Source organism: Plutella xylostella, chromosome 10 (genome assembly GCF_932276165.1).
Source record: "Plutella xylostella chromosome 10, ilPluXylo3.1, whole genome shotgun sequence".
In the NCBI taxonomy this organism is placed as follows: Eukaryota; Metazoa; Arthropoda; class Insecta; order Lepidoptera; family Plutellidae; genus Plutella; species Plutella xylostella.
The window spans coordinates 3,885,667-3,911,660 of record NC_063990.1 but is presented as its reverse complement, the minus strand read 5'-3'; the positions used below and the strand labels follow the sequence as shown (position 1 = coordinate 3,911,660).

Sequence of the window (25,994 nt, the reverse complement as noted above, 5' to 3'; positions counted from 1 at the left end):
GAACAATATTACATAACGTCAAAATCGACAGTAATTAATCATAAATATTGCTTTAAAATATTAGATAAGTTATAAGATGCTAAGTACATAGTAGTTTTTACTAAATACAGTGTAAGTAGGTACCTGAACTAACATATTATGATGACTAATGATAGGTTTAAGTTATTAAATAAATAAATAAATAAATAAATATTTATAGATACAAAATATGTATTTCTTCTTACAAAATGACATTATGGTGGTTTACAGTTTAACCTTCTATATAGTGGTTAGGTACTGAAGTTTATGTGAAATTATAAAAAATAAAATATTCAGCTTCATTGATATCATAAAAAAATAAACAATACATATAAACATAACTGACCCGTACCCTATACGGATAATCAGTTATGTATCAACCAACTAGCCTCTTATGTATGATGAACTGTTTTCTCTTGACAGGTATCACCTTAACCTGAAGCCAATTGTATCCAATGACAACTTTAATAATGCTTAGGATTTTTCCATGGATTAAATACTTACTAAAAATAAGATGACAAATTATTTTAGGTACCTACTATCGTTAATTAAACAAAATTATGCAGGATTTTACTACTAGCTACAGTGCATCGCTATAACGGAATATTCGAAAATTATTTAGACAAATAAATAACAATAACAATTAGGTAGGCATTACAAATTAAAATAAAATTGAGAAATACAGTCCAATCCAGAAATAATACATCAATCAGCATAATTTAATTAAGTATAGTTTATGATAGGTAATCTACCGGATTTGTACCAATATCAGCATTGCTTTTTGTTTAAAATTTCTATATAATTACTATTGAATTGATTGATAAAGACCTAATACTCGTCAATCTATTAAAGTCCTGTTGGTATAGGATTACCAGGAATAGGGGTTACGGGATATCAAATAATATTATGCATTATACAAAAATAAGTTTGAGTATTAGAGAAGTTCTAAAAAAACTAAATTATTAAAATAACAGCAATAAGTATTATTATCTTCTCAGTCATGAACAGATTATGGGGAATGTGGGAATTGTATTAAAATCTTATTAAAATATTAATTTATAAAGTGCCTACATTTTGACTCTCCACCAGTAGGTCTATACTTCACGTACATCACATCATCAGTAGCATTATATTATATTTCTCTAACTTCTTAAGCAAACCAACAATGTTCGCATTAGCATGTAGTCACTCGGTCCATTCACTTGCAACTTGTTGCGATTCGCAACAAAATAATAATTTATACTACACTAAATAAATACTAACTACATCTGTACACTGTCGAAGACATCTCACTAGTGTTTCCCGCGGGTGCGAGGGCGGGCGGGGGCGGGGGCGGCGCCTACGTGACGTCCAGGCTGGGCGGCGGCGCCGGCGCCTCGCGGCTCTTGAAGAAGCCCTTCTCCGTGCGGCACTCGCGGATGGTGACGGTCTGCAGGTTCACCGTCACGTCCGTGATGAAGATCTGGTCCGCCACCGGCGAGCGCGCCAGCCAGAAGGCGGCAGTGCGGCGCGGCGCGGGGGGCGCGGGCGCGGGCGCGGGGGCGGGGGCGGGGGCCGGCTCCTCGGTCCGCTTGGGGTCGTCGGCGGGTGCGGGCGCGGGGGGCGGGGGGCGCGCGCCGCGGGGCTCGGCGGGAGCGGCGGCGGCGGGCTGCGTGTCGGTGCGGCGCTCGGGCGGCGTGTGCGCGTCGGCCTCCTCCGGCGAGTGCGGCGCGCGGCGCGGGCCGGAGCGCGGCGCGGCGGCCTCGGCGGCGGGGGAGGCGGGCGCGGGGGCGCCGCCGGGCGCGGCGGGCGGTGGCGCGGGGCGCGGCTTGTCGTGGCGCTTGCCAGGCGGGCTCATGGTGATGGTGACGCCGATCTTGCCGGACTCGCGCAGCACCTCGGCCTTGCGCTTGGGCGGCGCGGGCTCGGCGGAGGGCGAGCGGCGCTCGGGGGACAGCTCGCGCTCGCGCCGCCGCCCCTGCCGCCGCAGCTCCTCGCCGCGCTCGAAGCTCTGGATGAGCCGCGGGTCCAGGATGTTCTCCTCCGGTTCCCAGGTGTTGTGCTTGGGCTTCCAGCCTTTCCATTTCACGTAGTACTCCACCTTGCTCTGGAACGGGAGAAGGTTTCCGTTAGTTGAGTTGTTTGTGTTCACGCGCGGGCGAGGCCGGCGGCGCACGCGACTCAACTGACTGTTGGCCGGTGCCGGCTCGCGTGTATGAAATGAGAGGGGTGGAAATTTGCGATACCAGCCGCAGTTACTAACCGAACATAATACCTAGGTAACCTAGATAGTGTAGGTAGGCACTTATTTATTTATGTACCAATTATTTATCAACAATGACATCAGGCACGTACTGAATTACTTAAATGAGTTCGGTCATAAACATAATATAGTATTCTCAATAGCATGGTGAAACACTATACTGTTTGTTGTGTATGCGGTCTCACTCCGTCTCACACGGTTCGGCGCAGGTGCGCGGGCGCAGACAGCTGTCGGGAACTATCTCCCCCGGCATCGAACCCGTTACCCGGCATATATCTCAAAGGCTGCGTTTACATGACATGCTTCTATAAGCACAAAATTAATGCATCCAGCATGCAGCACCATAAGCAAAATTCTATGCATCTAACTAGAAATTTAGTTTAATTGCATTTGTAGTGTGTGATGTGAATTCCGCCAATATCATGTGTTGAAGAGGAAACCCTATAAGTATCGCATACATCTCTGTATGACGTGTAGTCTCTAGTCATGTGAGTCTCAAAAGTTTTTTATTGAGTGCCGATTAGACATGGCAGTTAATATTTTACAATTTTATAACTGACATAATCAAAAAGAGGGTTTTTTTGGAACAGGTAACTTTTAGGTGCCTAACCTCAAAGTAGTAGGAAGGTCTGAGCTACCCCAGACCAAGTAGGTAGGCAGAGAAGTTTAGGATCGCGTATTGTGTTCTCAAAGCAGTTCGTAGTGAGGACTGAATGAACTTCCATAAACTGCCATCTGCATCTGCGTCAAGCAATTACTCGAAATGTCGGAACTCGAAGTCAAATCGAAACACACTTTATTAAAGAGCCCCTTTACTTTAACCGCATAATTGCAAGACACTACCCATTCAAATATAAATTCTAAAGCCGCTCGTATAAGGGTGAAATTGGAAGGGAGGGAGGGGTAGATACGCCTCTTTCGAAATTGGATTCACCCCTCGAACCCCCGCCTCTTATTGGTTTTAGAAGGGTGAGGTGGAATGTTGTAAGTGTTCAGTGACTTTGGAGAAGCGTTTGAAAAATATTTATTTAATAATTATGATTTTTATATTACTGGTAAAATCTAAATTACTTATGACGCTACGTGTGACATCAATAAAGAAAACTTTACTGAGTAAACCTATATTTTCATACTTTAAGATACTTGGGCACCGTTGATCAACCATCCTCTAATAAAATAAAAAACTATATTTAAATATAACTTTTATAATAAGTATCCAACCAACGATATCAGAGGAAAACCCATAACAAAACAGCATGAATCAAACCAAGACATCAATCATCAAGAAGCTTTCATTTCAATTCTTTACCGACAGAGTTATAAAATAAAAAGCACTTCGCTAGGACGTGTGGGCAAGGTTGAGCCGTGCGGCCGAAGCTCTACGATTGGACGATCCGCGGGGCAGGCGGGGCGAAGAGAGGGGAGCCCCGCCCCCACCTCGTCTCACCCCACCCCCGCTCAGCGAACTAACCCACCAACTTTAGCGTGCCGACAATATGTGCTTTATGAAAGAGAACTTAAGGTTCAAAATGTATAATTGAGTGTGTTATTTAAGTTTGCCAATTGTATGGAAGTAATCGAGGCATGGGCGGACCAGCTTTGGCCAGGTATAGACGCCAATTAGAACTGACCGACCCTGTGCTATAATTAAGGGGAAGTAATTAATATTAATCAATGGGTCGCTTCGGTAGTCCCGCTAAATGAATTTCGGTGCCGAGGAAGGTAAATGTTTTCAACCTAATCCATGGATAACTTTCAGAAGCTCGTTGAAGTGTTAGTGAATGTTGTGTTTATGGTGGTTTACGCAGAAGGCTAGAGAAAATACTTATAACCTACCTATCTTCTTACCACACTTCATTTTTAAGTTTCCGAACAAGGCATACGAAACATAGGTTACTCCAGTTAAGGGTCAAAGGCAAAGGTTTCAAACAGTCCCCGGTGGTACAGAGGGCCTTCACGAGAGTGGCTTGGCTTCCGTCCAGCTCAGGCCTTGCGTTCGCAGCTCACCGTCCACTGTGTGCCGCCATGTGTGTACGGGGCGACCGCATCTGCGGTGGCCTCCAGGCGGTTTCTACTCAAATGCGATGCTTGCCATTGTTCTCGGCTCCCTTTCCAATAGTGTGGCCGATCCATCTCAATTTTCGCATAGTTCATAGTTAGATCTTTGCACCGATAGCGGTATTTAAAAACCCTTCGACCGTGTTTTTAGGATCGGTCAGAGGCTTTTAGTAAGAAAATTGAGTCCGCTTTGCCTGTGGCGGATCCACTCGAGCTGTGAAACACGTCTTCGTGTCTCCGTGGTGCATATTTCCGCACTGGTAGTGTCGAGAATTGGCTTTCTAGAAGCCACACTCCTCTTCTGATGGTGAATTGGGGCCCAGTATTGACAGCATTATAATAACAATATTAAAAGGTGTGATATTATCTTTTTTTACACTTATGGATTGGTGATAATTGATAATGACAATACGATACGATGAACATGATTTTAACAAACCTACGGTTATACGGCCTAATAAATCACGATTACAACCGTTTAATGGTACTCGTATGCATCTAATTTCTTGTTCGTCAGTTGAGTGAGTTAAGTTATTTAACGACCCGCATATTCAGATTGTAAACGATGGTATAAATCAGTTTATGACCAACCCAGATATCTAAGCAGATCCAATGTATTTGATTATATTTCGGTATTAATATGCAGCTAGCTAGCAAATTCTCTATTTTATGCATTAAAAAGAGCTTTTGAGAAAAATTAGAGTTAGTAACTACTTTACATAACCTACCTACTGTTGTCGTTTCAATGAAGAATTATCAAGAAGTTAAGAGGACAGTATACCTTCGCGATTTTAGCGAAATAGTTATTTAGGAAAAGATTTCTTATCGCATGCACTGCAGCACGCGACTGACAATAGGTATTTTTCTTAATGAAATTCTGGTTTCGGGAGAAAACGTTTTACACTAACTAAATAGCAATCTCTTAGATTTTGGTGTCAATCGCTTCAGCATAATATATTCTAGGTTTATAGGTTGCGCATTAAAAAAAAATACATTGTTATTGTTCAACGAACGGCTTGATTCAACACACAAAAATTACGTTATTTGAGGTGCCTATAAGTTTGGATCTATAAACAATATCGTAAAAAGAAAAAGCTATAAACCTAATTATTCCTTGTGTCAATAACATACAAAAAAATCATGGAGATTGGATAATATTTAGAGGTAGTAAAACGTTTTCTCTTTTTGTATGGACGAACAAGTGCTATACTCTCCTCTTAAGAATAGAGCCAGATGAAAAGTCTTGCTACCGTTATGTAGTAGATATCTACTATTCCAGGAAGCCACAACAATTGAAATCACGTATTTTTTAAATAAATCGCAATAAGTAACTGATCTTTATCGCGTACCCCGCTCAACAACATTTCAACAGTTATCGAGAATCGAAATTCGCTCGCGGCGTTTTTCAAGCACACCGAGATTGGGGATTAAAACCTTTAGAGCCCTTCGGCTAGGGTGTTCCGGAAGGGAGATTAATGGCTTCCACCCAGTGGAGGCCCACTGGGAGTGATCAGCGCTCCGGTCCGCTGGCGTTTAACGCAAATTGCCTCAATTGAGCAATGAATGTCGGCGAAAATCCTTCGCCAATTTTGTTGGGAAACTGATGTTGGAAATTGAAGCTACAGGATATTTTGCTAAGAGTTGCGTCCATCTATCGGTGCACTTTTTTTGTACTATTCCATTATATCTTTGTATCGGCACCATCGGCATTTTCTGACGCACTCCGTAGTTAATTGGATTGCCGAAGTCACTTTCATACGGATTTACTAATTAGTTAAAAAGATTGAGTATTGAGTATTGAGTTAACTTATTATTATTACTGAGGTATATCGTATAATCACCTCATAATCTAATAATCATAAACCTCATAATAGAGGTAGAATGCCTCATAACTGTAGCTATTCGTCGCGTCTCTTAGCCGACTTCGAAGTCGACGATCTTGGCTTTGCTTGCCTGCCTATTAACACAATCCTTCTAATGGAAAGGGGAATGTCCTTAGATTGGATTCTATGAAATAATAAAACAAGTTTACCAAGTCCGATACCGGATTTTAAAACATGAGTAACGACTAGGACATGGGACAAAACGGATTCACAGAAACCAATCTAAAATTTTCCGAGTTCCCATGTGTTGTTCCCGAATATTCAGATTCTACATAGCAATTTAGCAACTACAAAGAATATAGTAGGTAACCTATACAGGAAAACCAAAAATCTAGAAGTCTTATATTTCGTATCTTTTTTTGGACTAGTAAGAAGATAAACATTATAAAAAGTCCTCACCCTTAGCCCTCAAGCGAAATGAGAACTTCTATTAAACCATTTTTCATTTCGCTAGAATAAATTGGGTTCAGAGATTTACGCGAAAATAAAATACTTTCTTCCTTTTTAGTGATTGTTGAAGTCGTTTAGAAACGTGCTTAATCTTTGAACTTTAAGCGTGTAGATTCGAATGATATTAAGTGAATCTCGTCTTCTAATATTGAACCTCGCGGTCTCCCCCGAAGCGCCAAAAGGGTGAATGAGGGTAGGCGAATAAATTACAAGCGAACGAATCTGAAATTCACTCGCTGATTCTCAATCATCTCCGAATTATTATAATGTCATCGACATAAATATTAAACTACATGGGTACTTAGGTATATTTAACATAAAGAGTTACATTATAATTGTAACTGGAAAGCATAGATAGTAAGAGGTAATCAATAACCTATTATTTAAGTAAAAAAATAATCAAAATATGTACGCGTAATGTATCAATTATATTTGGTAATAACCAATACCTGTGTCCAAAGGGGAACACCCAAAAATTCCGATCTACTTTTATTAGAATTTGAATATAATAAATTTGTTATTTAAAATAGCTATATCGAATATTTTTTGCGGGAGACTCCTTTACGGGAGAAATATAAATCATAATTTTAAACCCGTCCAGCCAGACCTCCAATGAAGTCAACGTGAAAGTAGCATTATCATTAGAGTCCAGCTAATTAATAGTTATTATGCAAACGCTTTCAATCGTCTTAGAAATACATAATTAGGTACCTACTACCTACTATAATGCTGTACTTATATTATAATGATAAATAACAATTAACGTCATTGTTAAATACTTCCTCATTAGGTTACCCGAAATGGTAGTTGATATGTTTAATAAACGTAAAAGTAAATTAAAACTTCTACATAAAACTCAAATTCGGATTTTTGAGATACAAAACTAAAATACCAACTGGACCGGTTGGACAGCAAAACGAGACTGTTGTTTTTTTCTACGCGCTGTCCCGCGCGCGTATTCTTTCGTAACCTGTGTACCAGGAGTGCAGACTTTAGGAGTAGGTTCGTTCAAGACTGACGGCTGTGTGCGAAGAGTAACACGATATGTTAGACAAGGTGAGCAAGTATACCGCGTGCCGGGCGGTTTACCAGCCGGGGCGTAGCGACCGGCGACGGGGCTCAGTCACAGACTGCGTCAATTCACGTCGAGCTCTCTTGCGGAACGGTTGTGTTTTGTTCAGTTCGAGGAAATTAATGCTCTAAAATACAAAGCTACGCGAGCAGATTAATATAATAAATATAGATGAATCTTACATTATAACCATGCCTCAAAATCGATGTACTTAGTGGTATTTTTTAATATTGATTCGTTTTATTTCTACTTACTCGTTGATAAACCACAAAAATACGGGGTCATTATTTATATATTTTATTTATGTTTTTTTTGTGTGTAGCAGTCAGGATATGATTATAGATTTGTCAGGATTTATCATCATCGAAAAAAAATGTGTACTTCCGACTTTCACAGGATTACAATGAATCTAGTAATGAGTTTATTGGATTTTGATGTCAATATTCGTTACTCGTTAGATAGCTAAGGACAAGATACCTTTCATAAAACATTGTGCAATGTTAGTTTATTACATTAAATTTTTTCTGAAGTCATGACATGATGCCCTGAGTTTGATCTCGGAGAGAATTTCAGCCGTCTAAGTGATTTAACCAACCAAATACTTCTTATAGCCAGGGAACAAATCAATGAAATCATTTGGGTACCAAGCAGAACAAGTGTTCTCGTTCAACAACACAAAAGAGACCCTTAGAAACGACCCTTCGTAAATCGAACTAAGGCTAAGCCAGCAAGTAAACACTCGAATGCTAACAAACCCGCACATTTAGTAGATTTGCTCAAAAGGAAGTGAAACTTAGGGAACGGGATGTTAGAAATTATTCGGCTAGGCACCATTTCTACGCTGTTTTATGCAATAAGCGTAAATCTGAAAACCAAGATGTGGACACACATTGCTAACGAGAGTTTTGACGACCATTCAGATAAGACTATCAATAAATCCGAAGATAAATACGTCAGTAATAACTCAATTAAGGGGGATCACACCCCACGCCTCGGTTGTGATATGAGTGTTATGCCAGATATGACAAAAAACAACAATGCCGTGCCGCCGGCTGGCGCTGACGTGGGGGAGTCGGTTTAGGATTAACATTAGACGCCGGAGCTAACATTTTCAGGGAGTGTTACCCTCTTATTTGCTCTCTGTTGTTGCAGTATTTAATTAATTGGATTACCAACAATTTATTGTATTTCTGCAAGTATTTACACTATCTGGCCAAACATTATTGAGGTCATTATTACATCAGGGATAAGAAGAGGAGCGTCGAGAAATTTAATTGTAGGTGCCATTATTTACTTTATAACTTCGTGGGAACATTTTTCACCTGCGGCGTCTCGACCCTGCAATATCGTTCACTAATTACGATCCCTATCTGCATCAGATAAAAGATATAAAAAACGTCCTTTCCTTTTCGTTTCCATTTACATAATAATGCGTGGGGCATAACGACCGCCGGCGAGGCAACAGGCGCATTATTATAATGACGTAGCGCCAACTTGTCTCCACTTTTTATACGTTTCCTTATAACGGTGTGTCTCTACCTACTCCGGCACGACCGTTTTAGCCGGCTTAGAAATTTAATGTGGGAATAGTATCTTATATCGACACCACTATTTGATAGATAAGTGTCGTATTTCAAAGACCGATATTGGATAAGCGTAATCTAACCTTACCAGAGAAGCATAAAGTTGAGTATTGAAGAATCCGCAGTTTATCGCTCAATCTGTTGTTCACAACGTGGTGTAAATTCTAGATACGCGCGTTGTGTAACGGAATACGATTGTGTGGAGGCTCAACGGCAGACAATGCCACCGACTGGCACTATGCTTGGATCGACGACGCTCTCATATGATTTTGTCCCCATTCACTATTTTAATATTTGATGCGTGCCTGTACGCGATTAAGTACGGTTTCTAAATATAGGGGTGCCTTCATAAGGGGTTGTTTTTATGTTTAGAGGGTGGTGAGAGAAATTGTATCTACCTAACAACTAAACATAGCAGTACATAGGCAAGAGTTTATTTGATTTAAAATAAATTACTTACCTGAGATAAATTTAACTTATTTACTGTGAGAGTAGAAATCACAGTTTAGTTTATTGAGTTGATATTTGGTAGGTGGATCTAGTCGTTGATATCATCAAAAAACTATGCTGGCTCAATAATTACAAAACGTTGGCCAGTGCTAACGGAAATGGCAAAACACGAGCTTGAGTGTGGTGAACAGGCTTCAGGCATTTCTAAGCGTAAAGGTAGGAAACGGTAGATTCCCCGACAGAAAATCGTTTTTGGTGGCAGGTCAAATTCCACACTCCAAAAATTGCTAAAACTAAATTAGTGACCCCAGCCCAAACGCTTTCATCAGGCATTATCACTCAGCACATAAATAAACTTTTGATACTGGACTATCTGAAAGTCAATAACACAATTTTACAAGATCTCTCATTTTTTATTATAAGTAGTTATACGCATTTTTGGTCAATAACATTTTTTATTCTGTAATTCATAGGATCACGCCATCTAACGTTAGTGCTTGGAACTTTTTAGCTAGGTGATAATGCAGAAAGCCAGAAACAGAAACCCAGCAGTTTTGATCAAAAAACTCTAAAACACAATGTAAGTCTAGATACTTACTAAAAAGTATAAACTACGTTTAATTTTATCTGATCCCATAATGTAGTATTATCTAAAATACAAAGTGTTTTATCGAAGTAAAATTCAAGGCGTTGTTCTTTCCACGCGCTAGTTTCACACTCGTCGCTGATTGGTCGATGCAAACGGTGGGGCGCATGCGTACTCCTCTCGGAAACGGTCGAAGCCGAATAGTGGCGCGTTTGTATCGAGATACTAGGGCCTCAGAACGATGTAGGAGTTGCTCGAAGCGAATGGCTGAGTCATTCAAATAAGCACTTTAGACAGTGTTAATAGGGGCTAAAATTGTCCGGCAAGTGTTTTAACATTTCAAAGACGATGCTCGCAAACAAAATGTAAAACTGGGGGACAGAGGAATATAGTTTTAGAAACTAGCGTCATACGTTCTAAATTCTGAAGCATGGTTATCTATGTCATTAAGTAGTTTCCTAAATTCGACACAGCGGCGTTTGGAGGAAGTTGTTGAACCGATACTTTTTTTAACGTAGCAGTTTTTTTATTGTGCTTTTTTATTAAGTCTTTAAGATTTTTACATGATACCTAAAATACTAACTCTACTTCCTTATTATTTCGAAAAGACAATCAAATTTTACTGTGTTATTACATATAAAAAAAAAACATTGTTAAATGGGTGTTTAAATCCAAATTTGACACTTTTATAAGGCGCTGATGGCTAACTGCCGGCTTTTTGCATTTAGCATGTGTCTAAGTTTTGATGGTAAGGCTCAGACTGTATTACGTCCCACACATAAACTTTAAACATTGTTTAAAAAGTGTTTATAACAAAATTTGACAACATTTGTTGTGTCACAGATTTTGTGGTAAGGCCCGTACTGTGTTACCATCAAAAAAAGAAAACCTTGTCCAATGGGGTTTTGAAATCTGTAAGTTATATTTGACAGCGTTTAGCATGTGTCTAAGTTTTGATATTAAAAACGATTGGAAAATACCTTGACGAACTAAATGCTCGACCGCGCGAGTGGAGTTTTGTGAATGAAGAATCGTGAATGGCATCTATAGCAACTTCAAATGAGATACTGTTATGGATGTAATGAAGGGACTATAACTTTGGCGATATGCACAAAGGTTCTACTCCAGAGAGCCAGGTGCAGGCACATATACGCCCACAGATAATATAATAGAGATAAGTATTGGTATTAATGCAAGTAATGGTATAAATGCAAAAGTCAGTTACTGCACTTTGCTATTAGGAAACATACCAAATTTTATCACTATTGCTCCAGCCGTTTTCCCGTGAAAGATTAACAAACATACATCCTTTTACAGCGAGATGTGTTTCGGATCCGACAAACTTTTTTGGGTGATAGAGAAGGTAATTCTTAGTAACTTTTATTTCCTTTTACCTTTATTTATAATACCTACCTATTGGTAACATTTAGATCGCTGGAAATTGGGAATTACGTGCACAGCCAAAGATTACGATTTTTTTTTCATTTAGTTAATATTTTAAATAAAAAAAATTGTACCTTTAGGAATGGCAACAGTTTCTTAGAAACGACGCAATGTGTATGAGCTGTATGGATGTTTATTGTAAAAAATATTAAAGAAAAACGAAATGTTAAATAAGTTTTCCAAGTAGCAATAGCAGTAGTATTGTTGGTAAAATATTCAGATAGGTAGGTTGATATTGTATATTTTAATTGTATGTGCACTAAATTAGAGGCATGAAAAATCTCATTGTGTTACAATTAACTGCAGGTACAATTATATCAAAAATACCTGCAGTTATATCAAAAACATTCATTAACATTAATAAACTAAATAAACAATCAGAAGAATTTATTATTAAAGAGTACAAAAATGTTAAGACTCCTTCACAGGGACCCATGGGCGTAACGGTGTAGTGGGCGTAAAGGTTAATAATGCTAGTCACTACAGTATACGCCCACTTATGCAGCCCGATCTAAAATTAATGTCCCCCAAAAGCAAGGTTCCAACTAAATTTATATTCTATTTTTCTGTATTTTGGCCGCGTAGTTTGTTACGGTATCAGTAATGGCCAAGATATGTCAGTCTTCATTATTGTTAAGAAGTATTTTAGCTGAAAACTTGATACGGATCAAGTTAGAAATTCGAAAATAACGCTACTTTACAATCTTATTTTTTTGTAGAAGTACTTCTAATTTATTCATTTAGAACAACTTCAATAACCATTATTCTAATTTCAAAATAAAAAATCGTGGTTGTAATTTGACAAGAGATGAAGATATTGTAGTTAATAATTATAATATTAGGTACTCAAGACACAACTTCATGATTTCACGCAATCACCATGTGAATGACTTACCGTTGCTTACCTTTTTGCCGAACACGTACAATCCGGTTTAATTCTAACTGTTAGTGAATTTAAACTGCAAACCAAGTGCACCCAATAAGCCATTGTTATTAGTCTAGAAAAAAAAAACTTCAGAAACAAGATCAAACAAAAAGAAAAAGCGAGCAGTATAAAAAATCTGATCACAATGACAAGGCCACCCCTCACATGCCTTCTCAGTGAGTTAAGAAACTTGTTTGGCATCAAAGACCTAATATAATCTCAAGAAAGAACACTATTCATAAAAGCATTCAGTTTCTCACTGAACCCCAAGTTTCTAAACTTATGAGTCGTGTAAGGGGAGACCCTGTAATAATAAGAACGACGAAAAACATGCATCAAAAGGAACCAAAAACCCTTGCGATAATTATTTGGGAACAGCTGCTGGCGATTATGACAATGCTGGGATAATGTATATAGAATTTAAATTACAAAAAGCTATGTCATGCATATTGTTATTGCGATATACCTCTGCATGCATGTTTTGAAACATGAACTCACATCGCACCACACAAGCGAAGAATTAAGCAAGCATTTCTTGTGAAATTGGTTGTTAAGAGCAAAGCGGTCCAAAATAATTAATATATATGCAGGTGATCTAGCACCAAGTCAAAGTCAGAAGCGGTAGAGGCTTTGCAAAAAAATATATTTAAAAGCTCACCTTTCTAATTCTCTTCTTCATTATACGCTCAGCGGCGTACACGCTGTCTCCAAGTTCCATCTTATGCATCCCCAGTTTTGCTGATTAAAAAGTACAATCCAAAAAACACTGCAATCCAATGTGTGTGATCCGTTCACTGCATCCAATAATGTGGGCACTGCAATCCGATACGCATTTTCTGTTCAATTCACTTTTTTACGACACTGTCACTGATCGTAGTTGCCGCGCGAGCGGTGTGATGGCTCGTCGCTCGACACACGTCGTACCTCCTCGAGTGCTGCGCAGAGACTGAAGCAGGGGGAGGAAGCTCCCGCCCCGCGCGCCCCGCCGGCTGTTTCACCGCGCTCGCCGCTAGAGCGAGCTACCAGTTTACAAACACCCGCTCGATATAGCTGTAAAACATTGGATTCCAATAAATTTCAAATGGATTAAAGTTGAAACCCTACAAACTTGTTTTCTTTTGTGACATTATTAGAATTGTTACTTTCTATCTTATCTTGGAATTAATACAAAGTACACACACAACACATAATTATGTACAAAATAGAAGTACATAATATACCTATCAGAATTGGATAGATAAGTAGTTTTAACATGACAGTATTCCAAACTATTCCTATAGTTCACGAAAATGATATACTTAAAACACTGAAAAATATAGAACGCCACGCAAAGAAATTGAGTACAGTGAGAGAGCCTAACAATAATAAAAGTACCTAACTAAATATAGTTGCGCATGTGTGCGTGCGTGTGTAGGTATATTGCGTTTGTTGAACGCGGGCACCGATACGATTCCCCGGTCCCCGCCGCGCCGCGGTGGCACGGTAGCGCGCGACGTTGCCGCTAAGCGCCAGCTGTGCGAGAGAAAGACCGAGCGCTACCCTATTATTTACGCGCGACGTTGCCAGATTGAACGACTACGATGATTACGAGGACATCGCTTCGTTTGATAAACCGGCAACCGAACCGGCTCATATTCATGATATTCGGCTTTATGTCTTTAACCACTTAACTCTACATTAATTATGTATGAATTCTAGTATTGATAACAAAAAAAATATTTTTATACCTTTACAAACAGCTAAAATGCTTCGATTCTTCTAAAAATGCTCCGTACAAATCCAGTTTGGCCACAAATCGTACGAGAACCGGTGGAAACGACTATTATTGACACTGAAAACGGCGGCAAAGCGACCGGGCTACAGAACGCGCGTGTAGTAACTAAGGCATTTTCGGTCGGTCGTAATCGTGCTTCTGTTCGTGTCCGACGTCGGCATTCGAGGCTAGCGGGGTGCGGGGGGCGAGTAGTGCGCGCGCGCTATTGGCCGATGACAGCGGGCGGCTTGCGACGTGGGTTCGGAGAGCCAATCAGAAGCTGCGACGCGGTGCCCCGCCCGCGATGGATCGAACGCGCGTCAAGCTCTCTCGCTCGGACCGGTTTGACTCTTCGTTTCGATCTCGGAGGTTTATTTTTTTACGCGGCAACTCGACTCATGTAGAAAAATAAAACGGACATTTTGAATTACGGGCGGCTGAGTAGAGTAGGGTCGCCGGATCCGGGCCCTGTTTTGAACACATTTTGTTCCCTGGGAGTGTGAGATCATCAATAGTATTTTAGACTGTATTTAAATTGCTGATGTATTATAAGATTGCAATTGCAGAAGGCTTGCTTTGGCTAGGACTAGAGCTACAATTTATTTGCAAAGGAACTTACCTTTATGTGAATTCGGTCCAGATTAATTTCAACCACTATTCGACGCGATTTAGCACACCTACTTACGAAAATTTGTTAGAGCCAGGGAAAACAAACAACTAATGACCGATCAACTAGAAGGGATTGCGTGTAAAATCGCACAAACCCATGTAATTTCCGAGAAAGATACTACCTTGAACTAGAGAAGGTTAGCCGGTGACCATCGCAAATCCCAAAGAGCAATACAATTTTAAGTAGAATAGCTCTACAAAAATTACTTAGGTACTTACTCGTTTACTGCATAGAGCTGGTAAAGTAAAGTTTTGGACAGAGCCCTATATACTTGCAATCGTATGTTTGGAGGCTCCACGTGGTAAACTTTCTTATGGCGCTTCCAGAGACTCCACGAGGCTGCGCAAGTGCGAGAGTGTGGACGACGCGCTCGCCTCGCTTTGTGCCAGTTTTTGGGCGCCAGTCAAAGGGCAGGAGAAGGGAAAGTAGCAGGCATCTGAATAAAATGAGATGATAAAATACGCCATTAGTGCATGCTCAGATACCCGCTCAAAGGTCCTTAGGTACTTATATCAATTCTATTTTATACCTACATTACATACTATGGATCAATCGCCCCGTTGGCCAAATTCCATTTTAACGCATGCAGGCTCCTTATGTAAGTAACCCAAATGGGAGCATCGGAGGTAAAAGACTGATATTATACTAACTACATGTTATACTAGAGATGCCACGAATATTCGGCAACTATTCGGTATTCGGCCTATTCGGCCAGTTTTTTCAGTATTCGGTATTCGGCCGAATAGTAAGTAGTATTCGGCCGAATACCGAATACTTAAAAAAGTAGCAAATATCTTACAAAAAGGAATAAAAAAATTAATTTAATCGAAACATTTAACTATCAAACAATAATTAATCGCGAAAACCTGAATACAACATCGCGCTTACGACAGTTGCGCTTTTCTTCATAAAATATACAATACCTGCTACTAAGACACAGGTATGTTTTAACAAAATATATAAGGTTTGGCTACTGATTCGAGTTGGTACAACTGGTGGTCAACCAGTTATACGGATCTGCCGTAAGATTAAGAAGAACAGTTTTTAAATAAAACTTTAACTTATTGAATTATACTGGATCACCTGCCGAATATTCGGTGGCCGAATATTCGGTATTCGGCTGAGAGCGCCGGCCGAATATTCGGTATTCGGTATTCGGCCAAATCACTATTCGTGGCAACACTAGTTATAACTTGATTAATCTGCGAGTGAAGACGGAATACATCTGGTGGACTGAAATATCCGGAGCTTGAATTTAAGGGACGCACCTCCTCGAGGCCTCTCCAGACTTCACCATGCAGACCTGCTACACGTCTGCGGATGCGTCGGCAAATGCATCCGCGGACGTGTAGAGGGCGTGATTTGGGCATCTGTGGTAGGTATTTGACGTCCGCAGACGCATCTGCCACCGATCCGTTTGTTGACGGTTTTTATGGCACAGATCAAAGGGTTCAAGCGCGAACGTCCGGCATCACGTCACGACCACACGTCTAACGACGCCTCAGTCAGTGAGCCACCATCGTCTTCTTCTCTACTTCTTCTTGATAGCTATCGACTATGATGCTCACTCAAATAGACAAGTAGTAATCAAATAAATAGCTGCGGCGGCTGCGGTTTCGATGTCCATGTTTGCGAGTAGCGTCTGCCGATATTGAACTCAGACTAACCGTTCAACAGACGTGTGGTCGCTTGTAGAGATTTGCAGATGCATTCGCGTAGATTCACTTATTACCTCACCTATGTATTGAGCACTGACTTCACCACTTCCACCCAGCCGATTCCTCACGCCACTATCACGCGTGTTATGAAACTGAATGCCAGTCGCCATTGTTCATTGTGACCGTGGATGTGCTCAGCGGAATGTCAGTAACTATTAACTATACGAAACATTTCCATTCACAAAGGAGACAGTCACTTCTCCTAGATGACCTAGCTAGGTCAACAGGAACGCCCAGGGTGTAGGTACTTGGTCACAGAGCTGCACGAACCACGGTTCTACCTCGTTGTATAAAGGTCACCGCACATATACCTAAGCGTAGATCGTAAACGTAATGCATCACCCATCACCTCGCCGTCAATCAGGCGTCAACCAACAACGTACCTAAGCACATCCAGTCGGCTACGGATAGATGACGCCTCGCGACCGGTTCTCGGAACAGAGAAGACAATACTGATAGGTATTATATTGGTGTTATTGAATCAGAGCCGCAGAAAGCAGAGGCGGCAGCATTGGATTGCATCGCAGGGTTAAAAGTGTTAAAATTAACAACATTAGCATTAAAAATTTCTTAAAAGGTGTAATTTAAGATAAATTGCATAAGTAGTATTAAAAAGTGCAGAAATTTTAATATGAATTGTATTAATGTATTTAGGGTACTTACCGCTGTTACTGTTGCGGCTGCCTCGCTTCTGCAGCGCCTCGGCCACGGTTCGGCTGCTACAAAGATTTGCTGTCTGGAACTGCATACGGTCGTTACCCATTGCGAAATAAGTATTTATCCGAGTACTTACTAAATAAGATCTACCTAGTATGTGACTACACTAATATTAGTAATATTCTAAAGGTGAGGAGGGGCTCACTGCACGATAGTCGAGGCGGCGGCGAGGTACAGGCGAGGCGAAAACTTGACATTGTCTATGCTATGAGACAGGGCGAAGCGACTAAAGGTGGGAAAAATATTACCATGAATAGGGTAAACCAGGCATACGTGCCCCATTTGGTAACGTGCCCCAGTAGCTGAATTCATATAAGGAATTCAAATTTGGCTGTAATTTGCAGCGAAAGACCCAGTGCCACAAGTATGGCCACCATGTAAACAAACCTGAGCCGGTTCAATTGTGATTTTAGTGAGAAAAAGTTATCTAAAGGTATGTCAGACAACTTCAATTTGTTTTGCAAGTAATAGCACATACATTTTAAGTTACTAGTGATTTCGATCTTATTTTTTTCATGCTTTTATCTGAAACTAACCTCTTGTAAGTATTCAATGCTGCTTGCGCGTTTTGATATTGCAAACTCGTATGCCTCATGGTGAAGTGGGGCACATTACACTGATGGTTTGCTAATGTGCCCGGATGTTTCTTGAGTAATGTGCCCCTAGTATAAAATGCTGTACAAGTACTAAAGAACGTTGATTTATTTACTTACTTTTATTTTATAAAATGAGGGAAGGCACGCCTACAGACAAAATGAAATGAACAGAAGAAATTTTGAAGAATAGTAGTTTGTAGGGTAGAAAAGTGAATGATGCTAGCCGTATCTATGAAATGCTATCAAAAAAATTGCGAAGACATATCCTCAGAGATTGGCAGGGCAAGTAAAAAGGTGCTGGAGATCAAATAATAAAGGCAAAGTGAATATAAAAACGGCTGCATGTGAAAAACTATAGGTACTGGGGTACATTAGCAGGACGCATCAGAGTAATGTTAAAAACCTTGTTTTTTTAAATTGATTATTTATATTGTTATTTATTATAATTTAGAAGATATTTTTAGTTTTTATCATGCCTATTAAGACTAAAGGACTAATTACTCAATAAACATCATTTGATTACATACCGACTTTTATTTCAATTCCTAACATGGTGGGGCACGTATGCCTGGTTTCTACTATGTTTTTTTCGCGTGTGTTATCTACATACCGATTTAAAGAAATTTAAATTTCATAACATTTAGAATATGAACTACTCAGCTAATTAATACCTATATTATGTAGAGATAGTCTAATTATGCCTACTTACTAGACTTTAATTAAGTTTGAACGGTTTGTTTGCCTTTAAAAGTGCATTACCTAGGTAGAGTAGGTATAGTGCCACAAACTTATCTGTTCCGGTGAGAGCGAACTAAATTGGTCCATATAATCTATGTCAATATGAAATTCATTTAGTAAGTAATGAGGTATGGGGTATGGACCAATTTAGTTCGCTCTCACCGGAACAGATAAGTTTGTGGCACTATACCTAGTAGGTAGGAAGCTATTTATCATGCCACCGCGCGGCGCGTGGGTACGTGGGTACGTGGGTAGCCAGTTCGATGCCCGATCGTTATCACTGGCGCCCTCGCTCTACCATCGGCTTCGTTAATGCTGAAACTCGACTTTAATGACTCAAACTTTTCTTGGAAATGTTAATGTTAAATATAGTTTATGGGCTGTTTGAATAATTTGAATTGAATAAGAATAGAAATTACTGGTCGGATGCCCACGGCTGGAATCAACGTTACGTATTGATTTAATTAGGATTATTAGGCGTTTCCAGGGTTCCGTACCGCAAAAGATAAAAGCGGAACTCTTATAGAATCTCTTTGTTATGCGTTCGTCTGTCTGTCGAGAACCCTTATTTCGGGAACGCGTAAAGTGGTCAAATATGAGTGGGTGTTGCTAAAGTGGTATACAGTATACTAAGCCGAAAAAGGTGACCCAGGGGGTCATCCTCAACAAGTCCAACTCGCTCTGGGCTTGTTTTTATGCATATATACTTCCGAAGTTAATTAGAAATCTGGTATTTGAGCGCTTATAGAGTCGTGGTGGCATAAGGGAAGATACACTGAAATTCAGGCATCACGTCACGTCGTTACGAGCTGAATAAGCTGGTACTGAGGCTATGTTAAAACCTATCCACAGACTACGATAGGTATGTACTTACATAATAATAATAATGTCCTCCTAGTCGAATTTCGACCACGGCGGCCAATCTCATTTGAGATCAGCCATGTACGCAGGAGTAGATTATAGTGCCCAAGTGTGTGCGCAGTACACAGGAGCACTCTCATAATCATAACCTAATGAGACGGATTGACCGACACGACTGGAGACAGTGAACCCATCGTTGCGGAAATAGAAATCGATAAGTGGAAATTACAACTTCGATATTTTAGTACATGATCTTCTCCACAATCGCCTTTATTAGTCCAGCTTCTCTCAGAACGAATCGGAGGCAAAAGTCGGTCGGTCTGCCGCAAGGTAGCGTTCTAGACCTGCTTCTCTTTAATATGTACACACACTCACGAGCAAAGAAACAGTTCCACTTACAAAATGCAGACATATTTATGTTTTTAGTTGGTAATATTCTGATGCGCCCATAAATGCACTTAAATATAGCAGAAGGCGTCATTAACTTAGTTTTTTACACCATAAACGACATCCCATATAATTATGTAGCTGTCGACCTTCTCGTTATAGATAAGTACTTACTTAGGTATGTTCCTTGCTGTCGACCCAACACCGGCACCGGTACCTAGACTACCTAGGTATTAGTAAGTATATTATTTTGTAAATAGAGTCAGTATAGGTATAACAATAGGTACTTAGTACTTTTCCTTAATTTGTTACTACAAATAAAGATACACTTAAATATCTACTTAGGGATCATTCAAAATAAGTTACCGACTTATGTATAATAGGCAGTATGGCTCAAATTTACATTTAAATACTTACTCAATAACAATAAATTAACAACAACTAAAAAGCGACACTAACCGCAAGGCACTTCTTGACAAAACAACAAAATAATGCCTCATCATCTATAATTACCTCCTAACAAATCATAAACATAATGGAACCGCCTCACTCATAAAAACTTTACGAACCATTCCCAACAAAAAATAAATCTTGAAGGTAGGTATATGACCGGACAAAAAAAATGGGTCCGCATTATAAATAGGCACTCGCATTTCTCATTGAGACGAGGGACGAGGTTACAGCAAGGTGGTACTGAAAAACTCGCCCCGAGATTTCCGCTAGAGAGCGACCGAAAATAGACTAAAAAGCGCTTACAAAATTTGTTCTATAGAAAGATTTTAAATGCAAAGCGATGGAGCGCTTGGAATTCTGAACACGAAACCCGAGGCAAAAGGACGAGGCGAGGATATCCCGTTGAGCCCCTAGTATCTCAAAGCGATGCATCGAGCGAGGGATTGCGATCCCTGCGACTGTGAGTCAGGGTTCGGATTTGCCTTTGCGTTGTCGTGGAACCTTTTTAATAACGATTCCGGCTTACATAAAGGGGCTGCCGGGAGTCGGGACTACTCGGGACGGGCAAATTGCGCGTCTCGTGATGACGACACGACAATAGAGGTTCTGGGAACGAAACGGCTTTGTGCTAAATCGTGCAAATGTGCACATTCGCTTCGTTCCCCGGTGCAGTTTCCACCGCGGCTCTCATTATCACTACAAAATAAGAGTTGTGGAGAGGAAACCGCGGGTGTAATTTTTTTAGAAAATATTTGACGATGAGGCATTGAGGAATTTTGGCTAATTACGAGTATTCGTTAGAAAAGGGATATAACCTAGGTATCTCTACATTTATTTTACACACTGACTACAACAGTACACGGACTGGGAACAATGAGTTAGATGAACAATAGATCCCTAGCGTCAAAAAGGCACAAGCTCAGCATGTTCTATAATATGGAATCCTGGCATGTTAACGCTGATATCATATATACCAGAGATAGAAAATCAATAGAATAGAATATAATATAATTTAATCATCTAAAATTTTACAATGTTGATTGTCTAGATTATGAGTCTACCACCATTTCAGAAAGGCTCAGTCACTGAGGAGAAGAAATTACAAAAGAAACTCATCGAGCATCTTTTCACCTTTTTGCTTCTATCTAGTTATTTCAAGTGTCACATTACTAACTCTTCCTTCACGTGGGCCTATAAGCCCCTTGAATCATTACTATATTGAACTTCTATACTATATTTATCAGTCAACAGAATATTTACTGAAATCTTTAAACTTTTTATAGGCAATCCGCCAAGCGGCGCTAAGCGAGACTCGCAGGAAAATTATCGATAGAAAATATTTCCAGCGTCCGGTCCAATCAAGTCAATGCATCATTATCAGTGTGCGAATTACGAATATTGACGCTTTAGTCGATAGGTAAATCAATAGCAATGTGTATGACATCTCAAATCAGCTCTGTCGGTAACGTTAGAGACTAATAAAACGCATACAAACTCCAATGAACCGCCCATCGAATTACTGTCGACCATATTCGTGAGTCACACACAGCACTAGGGCATGCAATACCGCAATACCGGTATTGCATAATACCGGACAAAATCCACACTTTTTTCAATACCGGTATTGAAGTAATACCGGAATCGATTTTTTTTTAGGATATAAATCAAGCGATTAATATATAGATAGCCTTGTGCTCCTATATATGTACTATGAAATTGCACTTGTTTTCAACCGGATATTAACTTCAGTTTTTCACGTAATGATAACGATTGTATCTTTCGTTTTGGCATTTTTAAAATATAAACATCTGTATGAGAGTAAAGCGAAACTAAAACTGAAGGTAATTGATTAATAAATACATTGAACTGAACGGAACTGAAGCTCAAAATTTATACTTACGTACTTGGAATTAAATAAATATAAATATGTGGGGACATCTCGAATCGTCGAATTTGTTGGTAGAATAAGAATGAGTAAAACAAACAATGTTATCTCAGTTACAGAGGTTTATGCATATAAAATTTACTCGCTGTCTCAGTTATAGAGGTAACTATGATGATAAATCCCAGATATAGAGGCTTACCTCGTCCCACTAACAGAGGTATTCAGTGCCATAGTGTTGGGACCTCAGCATGAGTTCCAGCTATGGAGGTTTCTCACTTATCCAGGTCCCACTTAACCAGGATTCACTGTATATGCCATTTATAACAAGGAAGTCTGATACCGGTATTAATACCGGGATCCCGGTATTGAGTTCTAATACCGGAAATCAATACCGGTATTTAAAATATTACCGGTATTGCATGCCCTACACAGCACGCAATCAGCCAAGGCTGGACATACGCCACTCCAAGGAGCATCATAACGCTCTGTCTCCGGGCTTCCTCATCAAACGAAATGCTTTTATTAAGAAGAAAAATTATAAAATACTGCGTTGATGGGGTTTAGCCGTTGCCTATGCCTACCGTGCGGCTTTAAAATAAGACATGGATAAGGAAAAATAAGAGTTTGACATCGAAACTACGACTGTCTACGACAACTTAGGTCAGTAAGTACTTTACATTGTTTTATGCGACTGGCAAAATTCATGAAAAAGACGGTTTCCATAAGAAAAATAGTTACAAACCCAACTGGCTAGCTGTTTAGTCCTAGATTTTTTGGTTACAAATTATCAATAGTCATATTAGCCAAAAAATAGTTCATCTGAAATTTTGAACATGCCATAATTAGGTAGAGCAATATCGTATTATTTTTGCTCTACCTGTAGCATTTCCAGATTTCAGTATTAATCTGGGAGAGCTCTTTCCATTCTTTGAGCATACTCACTATGTAAGTACTATGAATGTGTCTAGTCAGGCACTACGCTAGTACTACGATAGTAATAATTTACGATTAAGTAACCTAATTAATGGATAGACACTCCTTGTTAGGAGTTGTCCAGCCAGCCCCGTTGGCCTGTCGGTAGGAATGCAAATTTTATGCTAAATTAATTTACGGTCATGAGCGAGGAGAAAGTTCTAGCTTTCTTTATCTCTCGGTTTGCTGTGTATTAAGTATATAATAGGCACGTACATAGATACAGTATTTATAATTTTGATAAGGCTGTACAGTTTACCTAAGTATTTTAAATTTATTGGTTGCTAAGTTAACTAGTGGGTAGTGTTAGTTAAGGAACAAACTAGGTTATCAAATTACCTAACTAACTTAAGTACTTATAAAGATACTTTTACATATTTTTTAAGTTTTCTTAGCCCTAAACCCCAAATCAAACGTAGAATAGGTAATTCCACAAGCATTTTCCACGCAGCACAAAAACGATAATTCAAAACACTCGCAAGCGGAATGCGTGAAGAGATAAAACCCACGAGCGTTTCGGTTTTAATAAAATTACGGGCAACGGAAGAAGGGTGCGTTGTGGGGTGTCGGGGGCGCGGGGGCGGGGTGCGGGGGCGGGGGCGCGGGGGGGCAGGAAATTGAAAACCTCGCGGCGACGGCTCGGGCTTCATTTTATCCACCGCGCTTATCTGCTGCCTTGCACTGTGGACTTTGTAAAACCTTTTGTTTTATCATAAGATTATAATAGAGTAAAATATAAATTGGGTATACATACATACTTAAGTATAATTATGTCATTATGTCTAATGATTGGCATTAGCACTCTCAGCTATTTTGCTTGGCAAGACCACAATTAAATTTTGTTAGGTAAGTATGAACTTTCGGCTTCACAAAATCTGAATAAATCAATGTGTATACTTGATAGCAAAAAATTTATAAATTGAAAATTTTAATCGATGTAATAACGGAACGATGAAACAACGGAAGCAATAAAGCTATTTCCGTTCCGATCTATAAAATTGTATCAATAAATCTCGAAATTTAAAACAAGGCCGTCAAGCCAAGTCATAATAACAACGTACAACCGACGCAGAGTCGCAGACACTGGATGTTTCTAAACATCTACACCGAAAGAATAACATTTTCCCGGCAGCACGCTTTCACCCACTGCACGAACGTCAGTTTATCAACAATCCAACGAACAGCACTGACCAAAGAATCGTACAGCCGAAGAAATCACACGCTATAACAACACTTATGTCGAGAGAATAAGCCCTAAGCCTGTCAATACTGTGATAGGTTCGACTGTACACGTGGAAGACAACTCACGCCATTGTGTAGACCAAGTTATTACAGTAATGGTTGTTGAGGATTTCATTTGAGCTGGCGCAAACGAGGAAAAGTGGCGGGGAAAATGCAAAAGCGTTTTTTAATAACACGAAAAGGTTGACTAATGACTAATCTCATAACATTCGCACCGGTTAGCTATAAGAACTATATAGTTTATAGTAGGTATAAGCGCACTTTGTTGGTCTAGATCTAGGCATGTTTGAAGGTCTGAAATAAATGGACGCATTCTGATCAGCTTCTGGGTTTTGAAGCTTTGTACATAAGCATAAGCACACAATGTACAAGCATCGAATATGGTATTGTTTAAAGGAAGCATATTCAGTAAGCAAAAGCAGTTTTTCCGTTTTTGTTCTTGGTAGTTCTAATATTATGAAGTATTCTTAACAAAATATAAACCAAATTGAAGCCGCCCGTGGCTTGTGCCATATCTCTAGTCTATCGGAACACAACAAGACAATGGCCGGAGAGTTGGCACACACAGGGCCCGTCCCATCCATCATTGTAGTGGCCATTGAAATGTCATTTTTGCCAGAACGAGGCTTTCCTCCGACACATAGTGTGCAACAGTGCACGTCTGCGTCTATCAAGGATTCCAAACTAACAATAGTCGGTTTAAATGGGTTTAGATGTGAACAACTTTCATATTATTGGATTGATAATTAGGGACTTACGAAGAGTTTTATAAATATAGGTACCTAATTGCTAACTAAATCTCCAGAAGCGTTCTTATGACCGTGAGAGGTTCACTGGCAAAGATCAATACAATAGCCACACGGTAACTCTATAGAAGAAAGAAACAAAATTTGCTCACGATTACCAGACACTCGATACCCTTTGGCACCCGTAACACGTGAAATTCCCTGAAAATTCTATAATTTGCTATTCTCTATACATACTGTGTACTCAGCGAGAGCAAGCGCTTCTCCAAAGTTGTGCTGTATTGTGCTGGCTGCAATCAATATAGTATTCATCAATTGCGTTCAGTATTTGCGACCAACTTATCTTAGTTTTTTTCTGTACTATTTCTAACGTTGATACTTTGTGAGCTATTTTCCTGTTACCAACCCATAGGAATTCGCAGTTCAATTTTTTAAAATAGTATTTTGATCATAACTTCTGTTTGTCGACCATCGATCACTCTGTTGACCAAATTTCCTTCCTTTAATATTTATTTATTTACGAAGCATGGAAAACTAAGAGCATTG

General features: G+C 39.7%; 1 protein-coding gene across 2 annotated transcripts; it reads right to left on the bottom strand.

Annotated features, from left to right (window-relative positions):
* Positions 1-192: 192 nt before the first annotated feature.
* Positions 193-17,585, bottom strand: LOC119693730 (polycomb group protein Pc). Of its 2 annotated transcripts, none has more exons than XM_048623618.1 (3): positions 17,515-17,585; positions 13,369-13,760; positions 193-2,104 (listed from the first exon to the last, which is right to left on the bottom strand). In XM_048623618.1, the coding sequence occupies exons 2-3, from the start codon at positions 13,435-13,437 to the stop codon at positions 1,358-1,360; spliced, it is 816 nt and encodes a 271-aa protein (XP_048479575.1). In that variant the 5' UTR covers positions 13,438-13,760; positions 17,515-17,585; the 3' UTR covers positions 193-1,357. The 2 variants fall into 2 exon arrangements, with proteins under 2 accessions (XP_048479575.1, XP_037973963.2); XM_038118035.2 differs by lacking the exon at positions 17,515-17,585 and adding an exon at positions 14,438-14,597.
* Positions 17,586-25,994: the final 8,409 nt, after the last annotated feature.